Raw genomic sequence first — 22104 nt, 5'->3', positions numbered from 1 at the left:
TTTGAAATTCTAGAACAAACAAAATCTTTGAGTCATTTGTATAATACAAGGTTCCAATTACAAGGTTTTACGACTGCTCATATTTTTCTAATCTCAATAGCATATAAACAAAGTTATATTTCATTTATAATAGAGGTAGACTCTACTTACTCCTGATGGAAATGTCTGAATAAAATTTCCAGCTATGTCTAGGATTCTTAGGTTTATAAGATCACAAAGTCCCTGTGTCAGAAAACAAAAGAGAGAGATTTTTAAAAATCTAAAAATATTGCTTCCAACTTCAAACTTGATGGGATTGACCATCTTTCCTAATTACCTGATCAATGCTTCAGTACCTCCTAAGATCCCTATGTCCTGGGGTGCCAGATTCTCTGTGGTCTCCATTTCCTCCAGGGCAACAAAACATGGTGGCCAAAAGTTAGGCTATTTGTAGGTTCAGATCTGACGTCTGACACTATGTAACTATGGACAAATTTCTTAATCTCTTTGCACTTCAGTTTCCCCATTTGTAAAACGAAAATGGTAATGGAAGCTCTTACTTTGATATGGTTATTGAATGGATTAAATAAGTTACTAATCAGAAAGTGCTTACTGAAGGGCCTTATAGTGAGAACTTAGTAGACATTACTAAAATTAAAATACAAAGAACTTTTGAGAAACAGAAAACAGATGTAAAAGGTCTATCAACAATTCCAAAGGCATTTATTTCACAACTACCTTTTGCTTAGCACTGTGCTAACGCAATCCTTTCCTTATAAAAATAAAATAAAATCTGTTAATGTCTCTATCTACATGCCCACTGTGACTGAATGGGCATATACGTTCACACCCATGTGCAGACATACACATAATTTATAATGTACCAGGGACTCCTGGGTGGCTCAGTCAGTTAAGTATCCAACTCTTGATTTCAGCTCAGATCATGATCTCAGGGTCCTGGGATCAAGCCCCATGTGGAGCCCGGCGTCAAGTTCCATGCTCAGCGTGGGGTCTGCCTGAGATTCTCTCTCTCCCTCTCTCTCTCCCTTTGCCCCTCCCCACCTCATGCTCATGCTCTCTCTTCTAAGTAAATAAACAAAATCTTTTAAAAAATTAAAAATATAGAAATAAATTTAAAAAAATTTTTAAATATAATGTACCAGAAAATGATTCATAATTTGTTCATTATCAAAGCAAATGAGTATTTCCTATAATGCCTTACCATTTATAATGCAGACCAAAAAGAACAATGATAGACTGAATCATATTAAATGTACAAGGACATATGATCATAGGCATTCTTTACATAATAATTCAGGACTGGACTTAGTAGCATTTAAATTTTTTGAAGTCCAAAATCCTCATGATTTAAAAAAAATTGTAGGAAGAGTACTGTTTGAAGTACAGACTTTTAAGTCAGACAGACATGGATTTAAGCCCCTTCTCTGACCTTTGCAAACTGTGTTCAAGTCATATAACCCTCGGTTCCTTATTTTAAATGGGTAGGGGCCCTGGGTGGCTCAGTTGGTTAAATGTCTGCCTTTGGCTCAGGTCATGATCCCAGGGTCCTGGGACTGAGTCCTGCATCAGGGATCCCTGCTCAGCAGGAAGTCTGTTTTTCTCCCTCTCCTTCTCCCTCTGCCCCTCCCCCATGCTCATGCTCTCACTCGCTCTCCCTCTCTCTCAAGTAAATAAAATCTTTAAAAAAAAATAAAATAAAATGGGTAAATAAGAAAAGCAACATTACAGAGTTGTTATGAACACTAAATAATATAATGCTTCATGACAATGATTGTGGTACTACTGTTACTGTTTTTCCCTCAAATAAAGGTATTACACTTTTAATAGATTTAGTTTGTAATTCTGAGAACTGTTTCTACTCATTTACAAAAATTAGGATTTTTTAAGGAACTGAAGAATAAAATTTTTGAAATATACTTATTTACAGCCTACAACTTGCTATATTTTCACATATCACATTACAGTGTGCACAGAATTTTTATGTATTTATTTTTATTTTATTTTTTAAGATTTTCTTTATTCATGAGAGGCAGAGAGAGCGAGAGGGAGGGGCAGAAGCAGAGGGAGAAGCAGGCTCCCCACTGAGCAGGGAGCTGTATGTGGGGCTCTATCCCAGGACCCTGGGATCATGACCTGATCTGAAGGCAGACCCTTAACCAACTGAGCCACCCAGGCTCCCAGAATTTTTAAAGGGGATATCCTCTTGAGAAAAAATGAAACAGCAGGAATTGATCTACTTTTTGTATTCCTCAATTTACTGCATGACATGAATTCCCCCTCCTATCAAATTAACTTCAACTTGCATAGGGAAGGAAGGTAAACCCAGTGACAAGTTCCTAGCAGGAAACAATACTCTCAAACTGGGAAATTTGAGGAGAGTTTAATAAAGCCACCATTTATAAAAGTTTGGTAAGATTCCCACAACATTCCCAAAAGCAGGCAACAGCAGGGAGTTCTTTACTGCCATGGGCCTGAAGAACCAAGGGGAGGTAGTAATGGTCCATATGAGGATCACCTAATATTCCCCATGGTCTGCCAGAAAAGTGTGCACGCAACTTATGACATCCTATCAGGAATGGTACCAGGGGAATACCATCTGGTATTCACTCTCCTCCTGCCCTTTCAAGTCCTATTAGCCAGAGGACAAAGGAGCTTACTGATGCCCATGCAGGTCAGATTTCCAGGCACAGAACATGTTGGAAAAAGATGGATAGTAGATATGTAGGAAAAATGGAAGAAGACATATAGCACATATTCCAAAACCAAAATGTACTTACAATTTATGCCATACATAGGTTGCCAGATAAAATACAAGAGGTTCCCTTAAATTTACATTTCAGACAACAATTTTTTTTTAGTATAAGTATGTCCCATGCAATATTTGGAACACACATACACTAAAAAATTATTCCTTCCTTATCTGAAATTCAAATTTAAGTGAGCATCCTGTATCCTTATTTACTAAATCTGGCATCCCTAGCTATGTGGAATAATCCAAGTTATAACCCTCTTTTGTGATAGGGCTTTGGGAACTGACTATGCCTAATCGGAGGGAAAGTAAATGATGGCTTGTATTCAGATGTCCAAACCTATTCCATAACCACTCCCCATTGTGTCATAATGAGTTCTTCCCCAAGAAAATTTGGTTCCATGTTTTCCTTACCTCTGGCAAAACTTCAATGTTGTTCCTGACCAGAAGAAGCTTCCGGAGCTTCTTCAAGAACTTAATCTCTTCAGGTATACAAATGAGCTGATTGTAGTTAAGCTGAAGTTCAGAAAGATTCTTAAGAAAACAAAGTCCTTTAGGAACGCTGGCTAGCTGGTTATGATTTATACTCAAATATGTAAGACTTTTCAATCTAAAAAATAAAGTATATGAATGAAATTTATGAGAATAAGAAAGCCCATTGTACTTATCAGAAGCCATATGTCAATTCATTTTTTTGTAGCTCGTCTAAGCCTTACTTTAGTCATGGGTTCACAACTGCTACAAATACTTTGAGCATAAAAAAATCTTTACTATAATTTAACCTTTAAAGATATTTTATAATCAGATAGCTTATGTTAAAAGAATTTTAGGTAATCAAAACCTCAATTTAAGGGCGCCTGGGTGGCTCAGTTGGTTAAGCGACTGCCTTCGGCTCAGGTCATGATCCCGGAGTCCCGGGATCGAGTCGCACATCAGGCTCCCTGCTCAGCAAAGGAGCCTGCTTCTCCCTCTGACCCTCCCCACTCTCATGTACTCTCTCTCTCAAATAAATAAATAAATCTTTAAAAAAAAACTTCAATTTAAGAGAGAGAAAACTCTATTTTCACTTTTTGTATGTATACATTGGCTATAATAAAAAAGAAGCCAGAAGACAAAGGAGGACATAGATGTGCATAAATGTACACATACATATATACATGGATATAAATGGATAGAGGTATAGATATAGATTTAAATATCCTGCACCAAACAGATGTGAGAACTACTTAGTTGCTGCAGAAGATACAAAGATGAATCAGCCACAAATTCTGCCCTTATGGATATCATGGTCTAGAAGGAGATATTAGAGCCATAAAATGAAGATAGGAAATGCCATCAGACAGGGAGAAAGGGATTAAGGAAATTTGAGTTTCTAGTTGCAGGTATGGTAGTAAAGTATATCACAAACATTTTGGAAGAATAAACATTTGAACTTGGCTTTGAGTAACAGAACTCGTAAAACCAGGGCAACAGAGGCAACATAATAAGCTGAGAAAAATATTATATTTTGAATAAAGAAGCAAAAGAAATTAGTAATGTTCAGCATCAACTATGTACCTGTGCATGAAACTATATCGTCAGCACAACCCTAAGGCTGGAATTATTACCCTTAATTTAGAAATGAGGAAAATAAAGGAGAGAGGCAGTAAACAACCTGCCCAAATTACCCATCTAGTAGATAACACTGTCAAGATTCAAATGCAGATGTGTCTTTTTGCAAAGCAAAGAATGAAAATATATAATAATCTCAAGGTCCAATGTGTTAAGATTAAAGTAATAACAGAATGAGGTGATGTTTCTTAGACCATTAAAAAAGGGGGCCTGGAGGAAGGAAAGTGGTCAGAGTAGGTGAAGGGGACTGGGGGAAGACTACAAACCTGACAAGAACAGCCATGTGAATAGATGAGATTGACAGGAAGAACAACAACAAAAAGGGCAGGAGAAGACAGAGAAGTGGGAAAGATTCTTGAGGAATGTGAACATCTGACCAAAAAAAAAACAAAAACAAAAAAGGCACCTAGAAAAGGCTTGAATAGAGAAACAGGAGATGAACCAGGTTAACAAGGAATCTTTAAAGGTATAGGAGGAGAGAATTTCAAAATTAAAGAGATGGTCAACACTGTAAATGTTAAAGAGAGGTAATACAAACAACACCACTAGAACCAAAAGCAGGGTCATAGACTACAAAGTCGCTATTTAAAAAATCTATTGCACTTCTAAACTATAGCCATAAAAATTGGAAAAGAAAAGTTCTAAAAACCCCATTTACAGTAACATAAAAAAAAAAAAACACCATAAAATAGTTAGGAAAACATTTAACAAAGGATATGAGAGAACTCTATACCAAAAACTGTCAACTATGACTGAGAAAATTTAAAGGAGCTCTAAATAAAAGTAGGGTTATGTCTTGTCCACATGTAAAAAGAAACAACATTGCTAAGATGCCACTTCTCCACAAATTGATCTACAGTTCAACTTAGCGCAAATAAAAATCTTTTTTAAAGATTTATTTATTTATTTTAGAGAAAGAGCACGCACAGCGGGGAGAGGGAGAGGGAGTCTGAAGCAGACTCTGTGCTAAGCTCGGAGCCCCATGCTGGACTCTATCTCACGACCCTGAGATTACAACCTGACCTGAAACGAAGAGTTGGACCCTCAACTGACAGCACCACCTAGGCGCTCTCCCAAATAAAAATCTTAAAGTTTCCTTGTGTAAAAATTGACAAGTCAATTTTAAAATTTACACGGATATTCAAAATACCTAGTGTGACCAAAACTATAATAAAAAATAGTCAAAGGACTTGCATTAACTGATTTCAAAGCTTACAGTAATTAAGATAGTATTTAGAGAAATTATAGAAAAATAGAACAATGCAATAGAAGGGAGAGTTCAAATAGACATATAAATGGTCATTTGATTTTGGGAGTGTCAAGGCAACTCAATTAAGAAAAGACAGTCTTTCAACAAATGGTGCTAGAACAACTGGATAAACATATGGGGAAAAATAAACTTTGACCATTACCCGACATCACACACAGACATTAATTTGTGATGACTCATAGACCTAAATATAAAAACTAAAACTATAAAGTTTGTAGAAGAAAATATAGGATAATGTGGGAAAAAAGTGAACTTTGACTATAACCCCACACTGTGCACAAGCATTAATTTGAGATGAATCATAGACCTAAATATAAAAACTAAAACTATAAACATCGTAGAAGAAAATATAGGATAATATCTTGATAACTTTGGGGTAAGCAAATATTTCCTTAAAAGGCCACAGAAAGCACTAATCTTAAAATAAAATTGGCCTTCATCAAAGTTAAAAACTTCAGTTCACCTAAAGGTACTGTTAAGAAAATAAAAGGCAAGCCACACACTAGAAGAGATATCTGCAATACATAACACTTATCAAAACACTTGTATCCAGAATGCATAAGGAACTCTTACAACTCAATGCGAAGAAAGAAAAAAAACAAAAAAAAACACAAATCTTTTTCAATGAAAAAATACTTGATACAAACAGTTCACAAAAGAAGACATAAAAATAAGGAATGAGAACATGAAAAGGTGCTCAACTGTCATTAGACATTAGGGAAATGCAAACTAAAACTACCATGAGATATGACTTCATACCTACTGCAGTGGTTAACATTTTAAAAACTGCTGGAATGTAAAATGGTACAACCACTTTGCAAAACTACTGACAGTTCTTAATAAATTAACATATGCCTATAATCCTACTCAATGACTCTACAACTCTACTCCTAGGTATTGAAATGAAAAATAAATTAAACGTGTCCACAAAAAGATTTCTACAAGAATATTTATAGTAGCTTAATTCATAACAGCCCCAAATGGGAAATAATCCAAATGTCCATGAACAGGCGAAAATAACTTGTGGCATAATTCATGCAATGAAATGCTACTGGGGATAAACAAAAGACAACGAATTGCTGACAGATGCAACAATAAGGTGAATCTCAAAAAAAAATTTACGCTCAGCAGTAGACACAAAAGAACACAGACTGTATGATTCCACTTATTTAGTTCTAGGACAAGTAAAACTAATTTGTAGAGGTAGAAATAGAATAATAGCTGCTTGTGAGAGGTAAGAATTCAGGAAGTGTACATGAGGAAATCTGTGGATTGAAGGAAATGTTCAATACCTTACTACTGTGTGTACATTGGTCAAAACTCAATGAATGGAACACTCATGATTTTTGTGTAATTTGTATTCGGCAGAGAGAAAAGGCCATTAGATTTGATTGTCCAAAGGATACTAATGGTCCTTAAAAATAACATAAAGTAGAATGAAGACGGAAAAAAGATAATTTTAAGGGGTTAAGTAGAAAACAAAAGCAAAAGACAGATGGCAGTTTAGAGAAATTTGACTATAAAAGAAAGAACGAGGGAGCAAGAGAAAAAAAGACAAGAAGTAGACTTTGTCTTAAGATCTACTTAAGGCAAGATAGAGAGGCTGAAAAGAAGGGAAGGAGGGAGCCAAATTTCTTGGTAAAATAAGGAGCAAAGTCATTTGCAGAGAGGATACAGGGTCAAAACTGGATGACCCAGTGTTAAAAGAGAGTGAAAGTGTGTGGAGTAGGTCCTGTGAAAAAAGGGACAAGGAATTTTCTTCACTAACCACTGTTATAATCACGACTCTAATTGATTCTACTCTGAATTACTACTATGGCAGTTGGTTTTTCATTTTGTCGTTATTCCAAGGCATAAAGCTGAGCTCAGAGGCTACTGTAAATAGCCATCATTCATTGGGTGAGTAAAGAGCAGAAGGGAAAACAAGTATGTGTCATTGTTTCCATTTCCAGGAGCAGGGAGAACTTCACTCTTCCAAGAGAAAACTACAGGAAGCACACTTGCAGCTTCTCCCTGCCCCCCTTCCTCTCCAGTAGGCTGAAGAATAACTTCACTGAGTGGTGAATTTGGAGAAAGAACTGAGCCCACTGGCTTAGTCCCTTCCTTTCTCCCTTTCTTTCACAGAGATTCTGTCCCCAGGATGCCCACATTCTCCTTTTTCTTCTGTGGCTGTGCAGCCCTGCCCAAGACAGAGTTGTTTAGGGGCAAACTCTCTCCTGTCCAGGTTTGACTCCAAGTCCATGAACCAATACTCTGTAGTTTAAGTGAGCCAACAAAGAGAACTCTCCCCCTCCCAGATGCTAAACAAATGGAGAAATAAGATACGGGATTCGGAAAGAAAGGAATCACACGTCAGCATAGAGCTGACTCGAACATTCTCAGGCTCCCTACCAATCCTCCCCTGCATTAAACGTACCCACCCAGTCACAGCCTTTCCTGCTAAGGAAGCTGCTTACTCGATGGCAGAGTAAAAAGAAAGACACTGAGCCATGTACACTCAATGCTTTTCCCAAATTCACCAATAAGTCAATCTTTCATCTCTAAAAAGGGAGGAACGAAAAGAAGAATAAAAATAACAACCCATAACAAGAAAAGCTAACATCCACTGAGCACTTAATATGTCCCAGGCTCAATCCTAAATATTTTTGACGAATTTGCCTATTTAACTGTCAAAACAACACTATAAATTGCACTATTATTGTCCTCGTGCTGCAGTTGAAGACACTAAGGTATTGGAAGGTGAAGAAAATTCACCAACATCAGAAAATGGAATCCAGCTTGAGGAAGTGACCAATCAGCCTACATATAGGACAAAGCCAGAATACAGACGATCCAGAATTATCTACAAAACAGTGTAGACTTACATATTTTGCAATACTACATTTTTCAGTGAAAGATTTCATTTCATATCATCTTCTAACATATTACTATAGATTTATACAGTTCTGTGACTATTATACTTAATACTTCAATCAGATCTAAGCTTAATAAAATGTGAAATCATAATATGTTATAGCTGAAAAGGTTTTGAAGTACATCTACTCAAAATTTTTCCTTTAGAGACAAGAAAGCTAAGGTGCAGTTAAATTACTTGACCAAAGTCGTAAGGCTAGCTGCACAAAGATATGACCTAGTTTGCCAGATCTTCCCTTTCTTTATTATATCACTGATACACAAATTCATTGATAAGCCAAATAAATGAAAGAGCAAGCAAACAACTATTGGCATTTTCATTGTTATAGTCTTCTTCAAAAATTAGATCACTTAAAATTTTTTCGAGTCACTCTGACTTAAAACGTTACTTTCTCTGTGAAAATCTCTCTGGGAAGCATAATATATTGACTAGAAGTATAGACAAGTGAATTGGAATAGATTTTAGGTGCTGCACAAATCCCTTTGTTAAGGACTGTTCATAGTTCTGTATCCTTTAAAAATCTGGATGCTCTTATGTTGTAATACATCTGTTTCTATTCAACAGGCAATAAAAAGAGTCTCCAAAGTCAAGTAAACCCAAGTAGGTTTCTCTCCATCTGTCAGAGGAAAAACCCAAGAGAGTGTTTTGCCTGCAGAAGGACGAGGCCCTAAGCTGGCTCAAGAAAGCCACCGTAACAGCAGCCCATCTGTGCAGATGTGCAGGATAAGATGTGCAGCATTTTGTTGTTGTTGTTAATGATAATAAAATGTGGGGGTTTTTAATGAAAATGTTATCTTGATTTTCAACACTTTGCTTTTACATTACCTTTTCCATCAAGCTGAAAATGGTTTCCAGTACTTTATGAAATAAAATTTAATGTCCCCAATTCTGTATCAGAGCAAACACCAAGAACTCTGGAGTTAGGAAATCAATAATGCAATCAACTTTAGAACTTTAGGTTTCAAACCCCCACTTTTACACTTAGACCACCGAGTCATGCTATTTCTCATTTCCCTGAAGTGTTTAAAGAATCGTCTGCTTAAAATTAGTGGCTTGTCTCAGTCCTTCAGATGCCTCTTTGCCATGTACAAACCCCACAGGGACTTGAGGCCAGGCAATGAGGCTGAGGTTCAGATGGCCAGGGTGGAGCTGGTGAAGGGATGTTTAACCAAGTCTCGCTACAAACAAAATTACCTGCTGACTTCTTGAGGAATCCATGTGAGCTGATTGTTGTTCAGATTAAGCAGAATCAAGTTTTGTAACCCATCTGTTGGAAAATAATTTTAGTTACGTTAGCTATCTCTTAGAGAATAACTTGTAGCCACTTTTCTATATACTGTTGTTTTCCTTCTGGTTTCTTGCCTTGGTCAAGGCTCTTGCGGTTGCTGGTGACAGATACCCTCTTAAACTAGCTTAAGCAAAACAGGGGGATTTCATCACCAAATTAAAAAGCTAAATCACAGCGCCCAAGAGCAGAGAGCCCAGCCCTGCTTACCACGAATTGGAACCAGACACTAAGAGGCATCTGAACCCAGGGTTATTTTGTTTTAGTTTTAACTCACAAGGGCTGTCCCATAAATGTTTGTTAAGCGAATAAATGAAGTCCAAAGGGTCCTCCTTACTGGCGGCATTCACCCATCCATCAGGAAAACCACGTGTGCAGAGCGGTCTAAGGCGCCGGCCACCACCACCCTGCCCTGGCGCGCTGCTGGGGAACGTGAGTGGGCAGACCCCCCCGTGAGCGAGCCCGGCACGTGTGCGCACACTCACACACGCACGCGTACCACCGTCTCTCCGCACGCGTGCACGCCTGTCAGGCTCTACGCCCTTGCGCATGCGCCGCAGCCCCACCGCTGCACAGCCCCTCGGGCACGTGGCCCACGACGGCGCTCTCTTTGCAGCCGCGCAGGAGGAACTCCCCAGAGAGGAGGATGAAGGGGACATTAAGTGTGGACATGTGTCCACGCAGCTCCAGGGCCAGCGCAACCTTGAAGAGGGACGAGTAGACGCGCTAGCACGTGGCGCGAGGACTTGGGGATCTTCTTCACCAGAGGTGCGAAGGAGCTGAGGCATTCTCTGCCGCATTTTGTGGGGAATAGGCCCTCCTCGGCCACCAGCCTCTGCGCAGAGCCCAAGGCAAAGCGGACGGACTGGGGGCCTGTGCACTTGTCCTTCCCGGCTCGTCGGACGGGCAGCACTGTGTGTCGCACACGGCGTGGTCCGGCACGCCTCTCCTGCGCGGAATTCTGGCCCCTTGAACTCGAAGTCGGTGACTAAAGGCAGCTCCAGGTACATCTCCACATCAGGCTTCTCTCTGTTCGGCTTGGCTATGGCTGTGCCGGCCGCCCAACACACTGGGCCCTTAGCACGTGGGGGCTGGGGGGAATCATATTAATATAAATACATGTGTTATGCAACATGATTATAGGCTCCTATATATGTACTGGCTGTGTGTGCATATACATAGGCCTTTGGTTGCTCTTGGTAGTCACAGAAATGCTCACGCCTGGGTCTGCTGGGCTTCTCATGCTTCTTCTGAACCACTGAACCAAGTTGTGATATCCAAGGACCCACACACCATGCTCCAGGCTAATACTCTGTCTCCCCCAGGAGTTTCTCAAAGTCCAGTGGGTATATTCTCAGGGCGTCTCTGCAGAACACAGAGTTTTATTTCTCATTACAGTTTCCCTCAGCTTCATATTTATATTCTCTCTCTCTCTCTCTTTCTCTCTCCCCCCTACTCCCATCTTTCCCCCACTCCCCAGGCTTTCTCTTTTGAGCAGATTGTCTCTAATTTTCCATATATTCATAGCCATCCTACAATTCCTGTGTTTGAATGTTCACAGGCAGGGTAGACAGTTCTCAAACTGAGATGCCTACAGGAACTAAGAAGATAACTCAGAACATTGTAGTAACCCTGGCAGGAGTGCACCTGACAGGAGTGTGTAGAATTGGTGAGGTCCTGCCTTATCTAACAGGGCAGTTGCCCTTCAGCCAGCTCCTGGCCATTGCTATCATGTGGGAATGTGATTCTGGTGTTGCCTAGTCGTTCTTTTTTAAAACAGACAAAAAAGAGGGAGAGATCCAATTTTTTTTTTAATGAACTCTTCTGATTTGCAAGTTTTGGTACCCTAATTCAAATTTTTTAAAAGGCGATCAAAACAGAACCAACTTATTTGTGAACCAGTTTCAGCGCTCAAGCCACCAGTTGCAACCACTGTCTTAGTTCGTATGATTAGCTCAGACCAGTTACACTGTTTTAGATTCCATCATAATTTCCAAGAAAGAGACTAATATTGGCCTATCTTGGGACATAAGTCTAGCCCCGGCCCAGTCTGGTTCTGGTCAGGGGCACTGGGTCATGTAATACATGCTGGATAGTGCTCAGCTCCCTGATACCAAACTACTTCTGCTCTTGGATAATAAGGACACAACCTAAAACATTCTGTGTCACTCACATGGGCTTTTCAAACTTCAACAGCCCAAAACCAAGAAATACAGAAACTACAGATATCCAAGGGCACTGTACACAGGTTACATATATTTTATAAACCTCAAATTTAAGGGCACACGAGAAAAAAAATTTCTTTATGGAAATCTAAATTAGCATTAATTAGGTTGCTTAATCTTATTTATATAAGTCAGGTTTTACCTAAGTTTGTCCCCTCAGTATAGTTTATGAAATAGTTTATAAAATTGTGTTTGTTTTCATGCCATTAATTTTTTTCTTATATAAACTGTTTTCTTCCTAAGTAAACTGTAATTGAACCCTTAATCTATGGCTTTGCATATATAATGTGCATAAGCATCAATAAGTGTTTGTTACAGTTCTTATTTTGAAAAAATATTTCTCCAAGATACATGATTTAAGACTTTAAAATAAAGAGATCATACCAAGTCTATTTTTGCTATTTGCCAAATATTCCCCTAACTTAGCACCCCATGCAGCGATATTCTTAATAAATGCTGCTCGATGGTGACAGGGATTATATCTAGTACCCATGTCTCAAAAGTTCACATAACATATCTTCAGTTTTACTAATAGAGGCAAAGACATAGAATCATGAAGTGCTGTACATAGGTCAATGAAGCTATAAACATCACCTAGATCTTTGTCATGTGTTTTGTCCTTAAGCCCACTCTACCTAATATTAAATAGGAAGAGTGTCCTGTTGAACGGAGAAGTTATAAGTTGAAAAGAAACACCAAAAAAAATGCCAATTATTGGATCTCATATTTTTTCTTTCAAAGTCTCCTGATTTTAAACTTAGCATCTTGATCAGATATTGTAGCTTAATTTTGAGACAATAAAAAGTGTAAAGACAATAAAAAGTGTAAAGAACAAGAAGAGCTTTTCTTAATTTGATTTTCAAACTGAGTTTCCTCTCAGGCACAGGGAAAGGGCCTCCAGATTCAAGAATCAAAATGTACACTGATTCTGAAAAGGGAAAATTCACTAATCTAATATTAACTTATTTTCTTAGGTCCACATTAGAGAAATATATATACAATGGTTGAAAAAAATGTCCCCCAAATTCCTTAATTTCAAGAATAGTGTATAAATATCTGCAACAGAAAAAGATTAAAAGGTAAAATTTCTTTTTTTACTTTTTTTACTTGTTCAATATAAGGAGATTTAAGGAGATTAAGTTTGATCCCATAATGTTGCTCTTCTTTGACTAACTTACCACATGCTTCAGATGCAAATTTACAAATCTTGTTTCCAAATAAATGAAGCTTCTTCAGGGATGTAAGGTATTTCATCTCTTCTGGAATTTCTTCCAAAAGGTTGTTTCCCAGATTTAGTACTATCAACTGTAAACATATAGAAATTTAATGAACTCATGCATTATTCACCTTCAAATAAGATGAAGAAATCATTAAGAACTTTTGTTGATAACTTTACACCTGGAGGAGCTAAAAAAAGAACAACAAAAGAATCCTAAAGCCAGTAGCAGGAGAGAAATAATGAATATTAGAGCAGAAATCAGTGATACAGAAACAACAACAACAACCCAGTAGAACAGATCATGAAACCAGAGCTGGTTCTTTGAAAAAGATTAATAAAATTGATAAACCCCTAGCCAGTATTTATCAAAAAGAAATGAGAAAGAACCCAAATAAATTAAATCACGAATGAGAGAGGAGAGATCACAACCAACGCCACAGAAAAATTCTATGCCAACAAACTGGGCAATCTGGAAGAAATGGACAAATTCCTAGAAACATATAAACCACCAAAACTGAAAGAGGGAGAAATAGAAAACTTGAACAGACTGATAACCAGCAATGAAATTGAATCAGTAATCAAAAATCTCCCAACAAACAAAAGTCCAGGGAGGATGGCTTCCCAGGGGAACTCTACCAAACATTTAAAGAAGAGTTAAAATTCTTCTGAAACTGTTCCAAAAAATAGAAATGGAAGGAAAACTTCCAAACTTATTCTATGAGGCCAGCATTACCTTGATCTTAAAACCAGACAAAGACTCCACTAAAAAAGAGAACTACAGGCCAATATGCCTGATGAACATAGACGCAAAAATCCTCAACAAAATACTCACAAATTGAATCCAACAGTACATTAAAAGAATCATTCACCACGATCAGGTGGGATTTACTTCTGGGTTTCAAGGGTGGTTCAATATTTGCAAATCAATCAGCGTGACACACCACATTAATAAAAGAATGGATAAGGGCGCCTGGGTGACTCAGTCGTTAAGCGTCTGCCTTCGGTTCATGTCATGATCCTCAGGTCCTGGGATTGAGTCCCACATCAGTCTTCCTGCTCGGCAGGAAGCCTGCTTCTCCCTCTCCCACTCCCCCTGCTTGTGTTCCCGCTCTCACTATCTCTCTAAGTAAAAGATCTGTACTCCAAAAACTATAAAACACTTCTGAAAGAAATTGAAGATGAGACAAAGAAATGGGAAAACATTCCATGCTCATGGATTGGAAGAACAAATATTGTAAAAATGTCTATACTACCCAAAGCGATCTACACATTTAATGCAATCCCTATCAAAATACCACCAGCATTTTTAAATTTGTATGGAACCACGACCCGAATAGCCAAAGGAATCTTAAAAAAGAAAAGCAAGCCTGGAGGCATAGCAATTCTAGACATGAAGGTATATTACAAAGCTGTGGTGATCAAGACAGTATGGTACTGGCACAAAAACACATAGGTGAATGGAACAGAACAGAAAATGCAGAAGTGGACCCACAAATAAATGGTCAACTAATCTTTGACAAAGCAGGAAAAAATAACCAGTGGAAAAAAAGACAATCTCTTCAACAAGTGGTATTGGGAAAACCGGACAGCCACATGCAAAAGAACATGGACTACTTTCTTACACCACACACAAAAACAAATTCAGAATGGGTGAAAGACCTAAATGTGAGACAGGAAACCATCAAAATCACAGAGAACACACAGAGGTAACCTCTTTGATGTCAGCTGTAGCAACTACTTACTAGATACATCATCTGAGCCAAGGGAAACAAAAGCAAAAATAAACTATTGCGGGTGCCTAGGTGGTGCTGTCGGTTGAGCATCTGATTTTGGGTTTGCACTCAGGTCGTGATCTCAGGATTGTGGGATCGAGCCCTGTGTCAGGCTCCACACTCAGTGCAGAGTCTGCTTGAGATTCTCTCTTCCTCTCCCTCTCGTGCTCTCTCTCTCAAATAAATAAATAAATCTTTAAAAAAAAAAATAAACTATTGGTGGGCGCCGGGTGGCTCAGTTGGTTAAGTGACTGCCTTCGGCTCAGGTCATGATCCTGGAGTCCTGGGATCGAGTCTTGCATCAGGCTCCCTGCTCAGCAGGGAATCTGCTTCTCCCTCTGACTCTCCCCCTCATGCTCTCTCTCTCTCTCTCTCATTCTCTCTCTCAAATAAATAATCTTTTAAATAAATAAATAAACTATTGGGACTTCATCAAGACAAAAACTTCTGCACAGTGAAGGAAATAATCAACAAAAATAAAAGGCAGCCTATGGAATGGGAGAAGATATTTACAAATGACATATCTTGTAAAAGGTTGGTATCCAAAATATATAAAGAACTTATGAAACTCAACACCCAAAAAACAGAAAATCCAGGTAAAAAATGGGGAGAAGACATGAATAGACATTTTTTCAAAGAAGACATGCAAATGGCTAAAAGACACATGAAAAGATGCTCAACATCACTCATCATCAAGGAAATACAAATCAAAACCACAATGAGATACCACCTCACACTAGTCAGAATGGCTAAAATTAACAAGTCAGGAGACAGCAGATGTTGGTGAGGATGCGAAGAAAGGAGAACCCTCTTAAACTGTTGATGGGAATGCAAACTGGTGCAGCCACACTGGAAAACAGTATGGAGGTTCCTCAGAAAGTTAAAAATAGTATTACCCTATGACCCAGCAATTGCACTACTAGGTATTTACCCAAAGGGTACACAAATATTGATTCAAAGAGATACATGCATCCTGATGTTTATAACAGCATTATCAATAATAGCCAAATTATGGAAAGAGCCCAAATGTCCATTGACTGATAAATGGATAAAGATGTGGCTAAATATACAACATAATATAGTCAGCCATAAAAAAGAATGAAATCTTGCCATTTGCAATGACATGGATGGAGCTAGAGAGTACTATGCTAAGCAAACTAAGTCAGTCAAAAAAGACAAATACCATATGATTTCACTCATATGTGGAATTTAAGAAACAAAACAGATGAACATAGAGGGGGGAAAAAAGAGGCAAACCACAGAGCGGACTATTAACTATAGAAAACAGAGTTGCTGGAGGGAAGCTGGGTGGAGGGATGGGTTAAATGCATGATGGGTATTAAGGAGGGCACCTGTTGTGATGAGAAATGGATATTGTATGTAAGTGATAAATCACAAAATCCTACACATGAAACTAATATTACAAGGTATGTTAGCTAACTGGAATTTAAATAAAAACTTGGTAGAAAAAAATAAAATAAAGTAGTCTTATTAAGTATGCTGCATGAAAAATTAAAATGATAAGATACAAGAAAAGTGCATGTCAGAATAAAAATATTGGAATGGAAATGAGCAATGTTGGGTGGAATGTGGTGAAAATAATGTAGTAATTCAAACCAGGGAAAGGCCAACAAAAGTGACTGCTGTTAAAAATAGCATCATTATTTTTAGTTATTGTTCTATATAAAATTCTTTCTATTCAAAATTTATGTCTTTGAAAATTTCTCATACATATGTGATATTACCTGACAATTTCAACATTAAAATGATTTTTGCAATAGGGATTTTAAAAAGAACTTTGTTGAGATCCATGTAACCTAAGAAAATGTCAGCATAATCTTAAACAATTATTTCACATATATCTAAAATGAGCTTTATAAAGTTCATTTGAGCTTCATGTTCAAACATCTTATGTTAATTAAAGCACAATTTAATTTTTAATAAAGCACTGAACTTCATTAAAATTGTAATGCAAACCATTAAAAAGCCATTTAAAACCACAATTAATGATTCACTCATAATTCACTTGAGCATCCCGAAGAGTATCCTAACATTGTGACCCATACAGTCAAAACCTTTAAGAAGTCGGCAAAGTGCTCAAGATAAATATACTCTTTTTTTTTAAGATTTTATTTATTTATTCATGAGAGATGGAGAGAGAGAGGGAGAGAGAGAAGCAGAGGGAGAAGCAGGCTCCCAAGGAGCAGGGAGCCCGTTGCGGGACTCGATCCCAGCACCCTGGTACCATGACCCGAGCCGAAGGCAGATGCTCAACCATCCGAGCCACCCAGGCGCCCAAGATAAATATACTCTTAACTCCCTTTATCTATTTCACCCATCCTCTCACTTATCTTATACACTTATCTTGATGAACACTGAGAAATATCTAGAGCAGTTGAATCATACTGTACACCTGAAACTAATGTAACGTATGATAATTATACTTGAATTTTAGGGGGGACACCTAGGTGGTTCAGTCAGTTAAGCGTCTGCCTTGGGCTCAGGTCATGATCTGAGCCACCCAGGTGCCCTGGCCTTATTCTTTTGTAAAGGTGAAGTTAAAATATATTCATGTAGCCATTCTAATGGAAAGACTTATTCCAGAGTCTGTGACTATATTAGTTTCCTATTGGGCTATAACAAATTACCACAAATTTAGTAGCTTAAAACAAGGCAAATTTATTATCTTATAGTTTTGGAGGTCAGATGAAATTAAATGGGATTCACTGACTTAAAAAGTGTTGACAGGACTGTGTTTCTTTCTGGAGACTCTAGGGGTGAATTCTGATGCTGTCTTCCATATTTAAAGAACCTCATACTCTGATTTCTCTTCAGATTGTATAAGTCTTTCATCCTTTGCTAAAGAACCTCACAGTTACACAGGGCCTACACATATTATCCAGGATGATCTCTTCATCTCAAGGTTAGCTGACTATCAACCTTGATTCTATCTGTACCCTTGATTCCTCATTGACATGTAACCTAATATATTCACAGATTATTGGGATTAGGATGTAGGCATCTTTGGGGGGCCATTATATGTCTATAGCAGTAACTATTTGAAATCTCTTTTCCAAAAATCAAGTCAATTTCTTTCTTTTGCCTAAATTTAGTGAGAAATTCATAGCAGTAAACTAGTGCTCGACAAAATCTTTGTGAGTACTAGTGAGAAATACAACAGTTGGGAACTGTGAAAGGTCTGAGATTTTACTCAATTTGCAAGCTAATAGTTAACCTGCCACTATTTCATAGATGCTGGCAGAAAGCATGAGACCTCTGGGCAGGAGACAAAGGTCATTTTATTACCTACAGCAACAGTATCCAGAATATTGTTATTTTTGCACCAGCAATGCAAAAAGAACCAGATGATACCTGGACATGCAATGGATTGTGTTACAGAAGAGAAACCATGAATTTAGGGAACCTGAATCTTTTAGAATAAACAATAACTGTGCTTGCCCTTTGCTCCAGAGGAGACACGATTTCTAATTTCCAAGGCTATCTGCTATGTAAATGTTCCCCAAAAGTTAGTTCAGAACAAAGCTAGTCAGTGCCTCTGCCTAGAGAGATGTGCAAAAACATGAGAGACTCATGAAGAATTGTCTCCAATGAAAATATGGCAACATATATTTTTAAAGTAAATAACAAAGAACTGAACTTGTGATTTCTCATACTATCAGTGCTTTCCAGGTATTTCTGAGGGCACAACCTCTATGGTGCTTATTTTGCATGCTATGTCATAAGTTTTCATCTATGAGTTACATATATTGTCATTTTGTTTTACAGAATCTAAGGGTATGGCCCAGATATTTGAAGATAACACAGTAATTTGATTTCATGGTATATCAAAGGGAAATCACAGGATATAATCAAGCTTGACTATAAAATGGATTGGGTTTTTTTTAAAGATTTTTTTTATTTATTTATTTGAGACCGAGAAAATGAGAGAGAGAGAGAGCACATGAGAGGGGGAGGGTCAGAGGGAGAAGCAGACTCTCCACCTAGCAGGGAGCCGGATGCGGGACTCGATCCAGGGACTCCTGGATCATTACCTGAGCTGAAGGCAGTCGCTTAACCAACTGAGCCACCCAGGCGCCCTGGATTGGGTTTTTTGATGCTTTGAAATATATCCACAAACAAATTATGAAGAAATGCAATCTAAACTGCTCATGTAATCATCTATAAGGAAGCAAGTGGGTCAGTATTCATTTGAAAATATGCACTGTATGCCTATTTTGAGCCACCAGTTCTAGATACTAGATACACAGAGGTGAATAAGACTTGTAAGGTCTTGGGATGCCTGAGTGGCTCAGTCGGTTAAGTGGCTGCCTTCAGCTCAGGTCATGATCCTGGGCTCCTGGGATCAAGTCCCACGTGGGGCTCCTTGCTCAGCGGGGAGCCTGTTTCTTCCTCTACCTCTGCTACTCCCCTGCTTGTGCTCTCGCTCTGACAAATAAATAAAATCTTAAAAAAAAAAAAAAAAGACTTGTAAGGTCTTTACCCTCAAGACACTTACACAGTAACAGTGAGAGAACAGCAATCCAGTGAATGAAAAGTAAGTGAATGATGATGGGGGAGGAGTAGGGGGACCCTAAGTTTTTCTCATCCCTTGAATACAACTAGATAATTATCAAATCATTCTGAACACCCAAGAAATCAATCAGAAGTCTGAGAAAACAAATACTGCAAGTCTACAAGTAGAAAAGCAACCACCTTTTGGAAGGTAGGAGGTGCAGAGACTTGAATCCAGTGTGATATAGCTGAGTATATGGCAGCAGGGAGGAAGCCTGCTTTAGGAGGCTACTACAAAGCATTATAAGCAATGGAGTGAAAAATTGGAACTTTTAGAAGTCTTCTACACTGGGAGACATGCCTGGCTTAAAGGTGCTCAGGTGGTGAAGTGGGGCAGAATCCTAGGTGTGACACCATGATCTGAGTATCCCCTGGGTCACAAAAACAAGTGGTGCCTAAGTGCGCCACTATTCCCAAGCATGGGAGTGTGGAAGCCAGCTGAGAACAGCAAGTCTAGGTGCCGGGTTTCTGCTCCGTGTTGCCATAAACTGTGAACCACTGTGCAGTCGTATGACCACTTTCCTGGGACAGGTCCAACAAAAGGCAGAAGCATGAGTTGACCCTCCCCAGGAGGAACAGTGAGAGGTCCCTAAAATTTGGAGTTTTGAAACTTGGTCACGTGCCTGAGATAAAAAAGCTCGGACATAGGCAGAGTGAATACAGAGTTCTGACAGAAACTGGGGAGATGAGTTGATTGATTGCTCTTCTGTGAAGACTCACCAAAGGGGGGGGGCATGAATTTTCAGCTCCCAGGCTAGAGAGCTGGGCACCCCCCCCCCCATATTCATCCTGCCCATCAGCACTGAAAGCCTTCAGGGAGCAAAACAGCACCACCTAGTGGAGTCGAGAGCCGCTTACATCAAGCCCTGCCTCCCTATGCACTGGAGGTGCATTTCCACTAGGACAAATCCACCTGAGAATCAGGGCAACAGGAACCACCCCAAGAAGACCAGCACAAACAACTTGCTCACACCAAATTTACTGATTATATAGAGGGCTGCAAAGCTCAGCTCTAGGGGAAAATAGTATCTAGTATCCATTGTACTTTTATTCTGTAGGGTTTTTTTTTTAATTCTTTTTTTCAATTCTCTTTTTTATTCTTTTTTAAGTTTAATTTATATATGCATATTCCATTTTTTGTTTCCTTTCATCGCATTTTATTTACATATCTTCTTTCTTTCTTTCTTTCTTTCTTTCTTTCTTTCTTTCTTTCTTTCTTTCTTATTTTGGTATCTAGTTTCTTTAACAAGCAGACTAAAATACACCCAGGATCAGTGATTTGTTGTTTTTGTTGTTGTTGTTTCTTTTTCTTTCTTCTTTTCTTTTCTGGACAAAATGATGAGATGGAGAAATTCACCCAAAAAGAAAGAACAGGAGGTAGTACTCACAGCCAGGGATTTAATCAATACAGATATAAGTAAGATGTCTGAACTAGAATTTAAAACAACAATTATAGGATACTAGCTGGTCTTGAAAAAGCATAGAAGACTCTAGAGAATCCCTTACCGTAGAGATAAAAGAACTAAAATCTAGTCAGACCAAAATTTAAAATGCTATTACCAAGATGCAGTCCCAAGTGGAGGCCATAAAAACAAGAATGAACAAATTAGAAGAGTGAATCAGTGATACAAAAGATAAAATTATGGAAAATAGTGAAGCTGAAAAGAAGAGGGAAAGAAAACTATTATATCGGGGGCGGAGCAAGATGGCGGAGGAGTAGGAGACCTGGATTTCGTCTGGTCTCAGGAATTCAGCTGAATAGGGATCAAACCATTCTGAACACCTACGAACTCAACAGGAGATCGAACAGGAGAGTAGCAACAACTCTCTGAACAGAGAAGCGACCACTTACTGGAAGGTAGGGCTTGCGGAGAAGTGAATCCGAGGCGATATTCGGGAGGATAGACGGCGGGGGAGGGGCCTCCGCCGGCCGCTTCTGGCAAGTGATAGAACCGCGGAGCACAAAATCGGACCTTTTAGAAGTTGGCTCGGCGGAGGGAAGTCGCTGCAGTGGCTAAGCGGGGGGTGGAATCCTCCCGGGACAGTGTGGTCTCAGGACCCTTGGGGTCACAGAGAGACCGGGGTGCCTGAGTGCAGCAGAGCTCCCAGGTATCAGAGCAGGGAAGCCGGCTGCAGATACGGAGCAGAGTCGCGGGCTCTCAGCTCGGGGTTGCCATAAACTGTGATCTGCGGCCCAGTCGGGGCACGGCTCCCCCAGCAGGGACCCAACAAGCAGCAGATCCGGGGAGACTCCCCTTCCTTCCCGGGGAGGAGCGGTGCGGGAACGCACTGCAGGGATCTGCTGGGTTTGGAGACTCCGCGTGGGGTCGGGTGCCAGAGATAGCAACGCTCGATCGCAGGCCAGGTGAGCACGGAGTGCGGCCGGAGACCGGGGACACGGAAGTGACTGCTTTTCTCTGGGGGCACACTGAGGAGCGGGGCCCCGAGTTCTCAGCTCCTCCAAGTGGAGATTGGGAGGCCACCATT

The 22104-nt window shown here is 39.2% G+C and overlaps 1 protein-coding gene across 4 annotated transcripts in view; it reads right to left on the bottom strand.

Annotated features, from left to right (window-relative positions):
* The window catches only part of LRRC69 (leucine rich repeat containing 69), a 97279-nt gene that overhangs the window by 49798 nt on the left and 25377 nt on the right, over nt 1–22104 (bottom strand). For 3 of the 4 annotated variants that reach the window (XM_027604764.1, XM_027604784.1, XM_027604793.1), the window contains exons 2-5: nt 13233–13359; nt 9739–9811; nt 3164–3359; nt 151–222 (exon numbers count right to left, since the gene is read on the bottom strand). In XM_027604764.1, the coding sequence (XP_027460565.1) occupies nt 151–222; nt 3164–3359; nt 9739–9811; nt 13233–13359 (468 nt within the window). The remainder of the gene's footprint in view (nt 1–150; nt 223–3163; nt 3360–9738; nt 9812–13232; nt 13360–22104) is intronic. The other variant, XM_027604774.1, reaches the window with a different exon arrangement.

Source organism: Zalophus californianus, chromosome 4 (assembly GCF_009762305.2).
Source record: "Zalophus californianus isolate mZalCal1 chromosome 4, mZalCal1.pri.v2, whole genome shotgun sequence".
NCBI lineage: Eukaryota > Metazoa > Chordata > Mammalia > Carnivora > Otariidae > Zalophus > Zalophus californianus.
The sequence above is the reverse complement of the archived record's forward strand: the minus strand, read 5'-3'. Positions and strand labels throughout refer to the sequence as shown.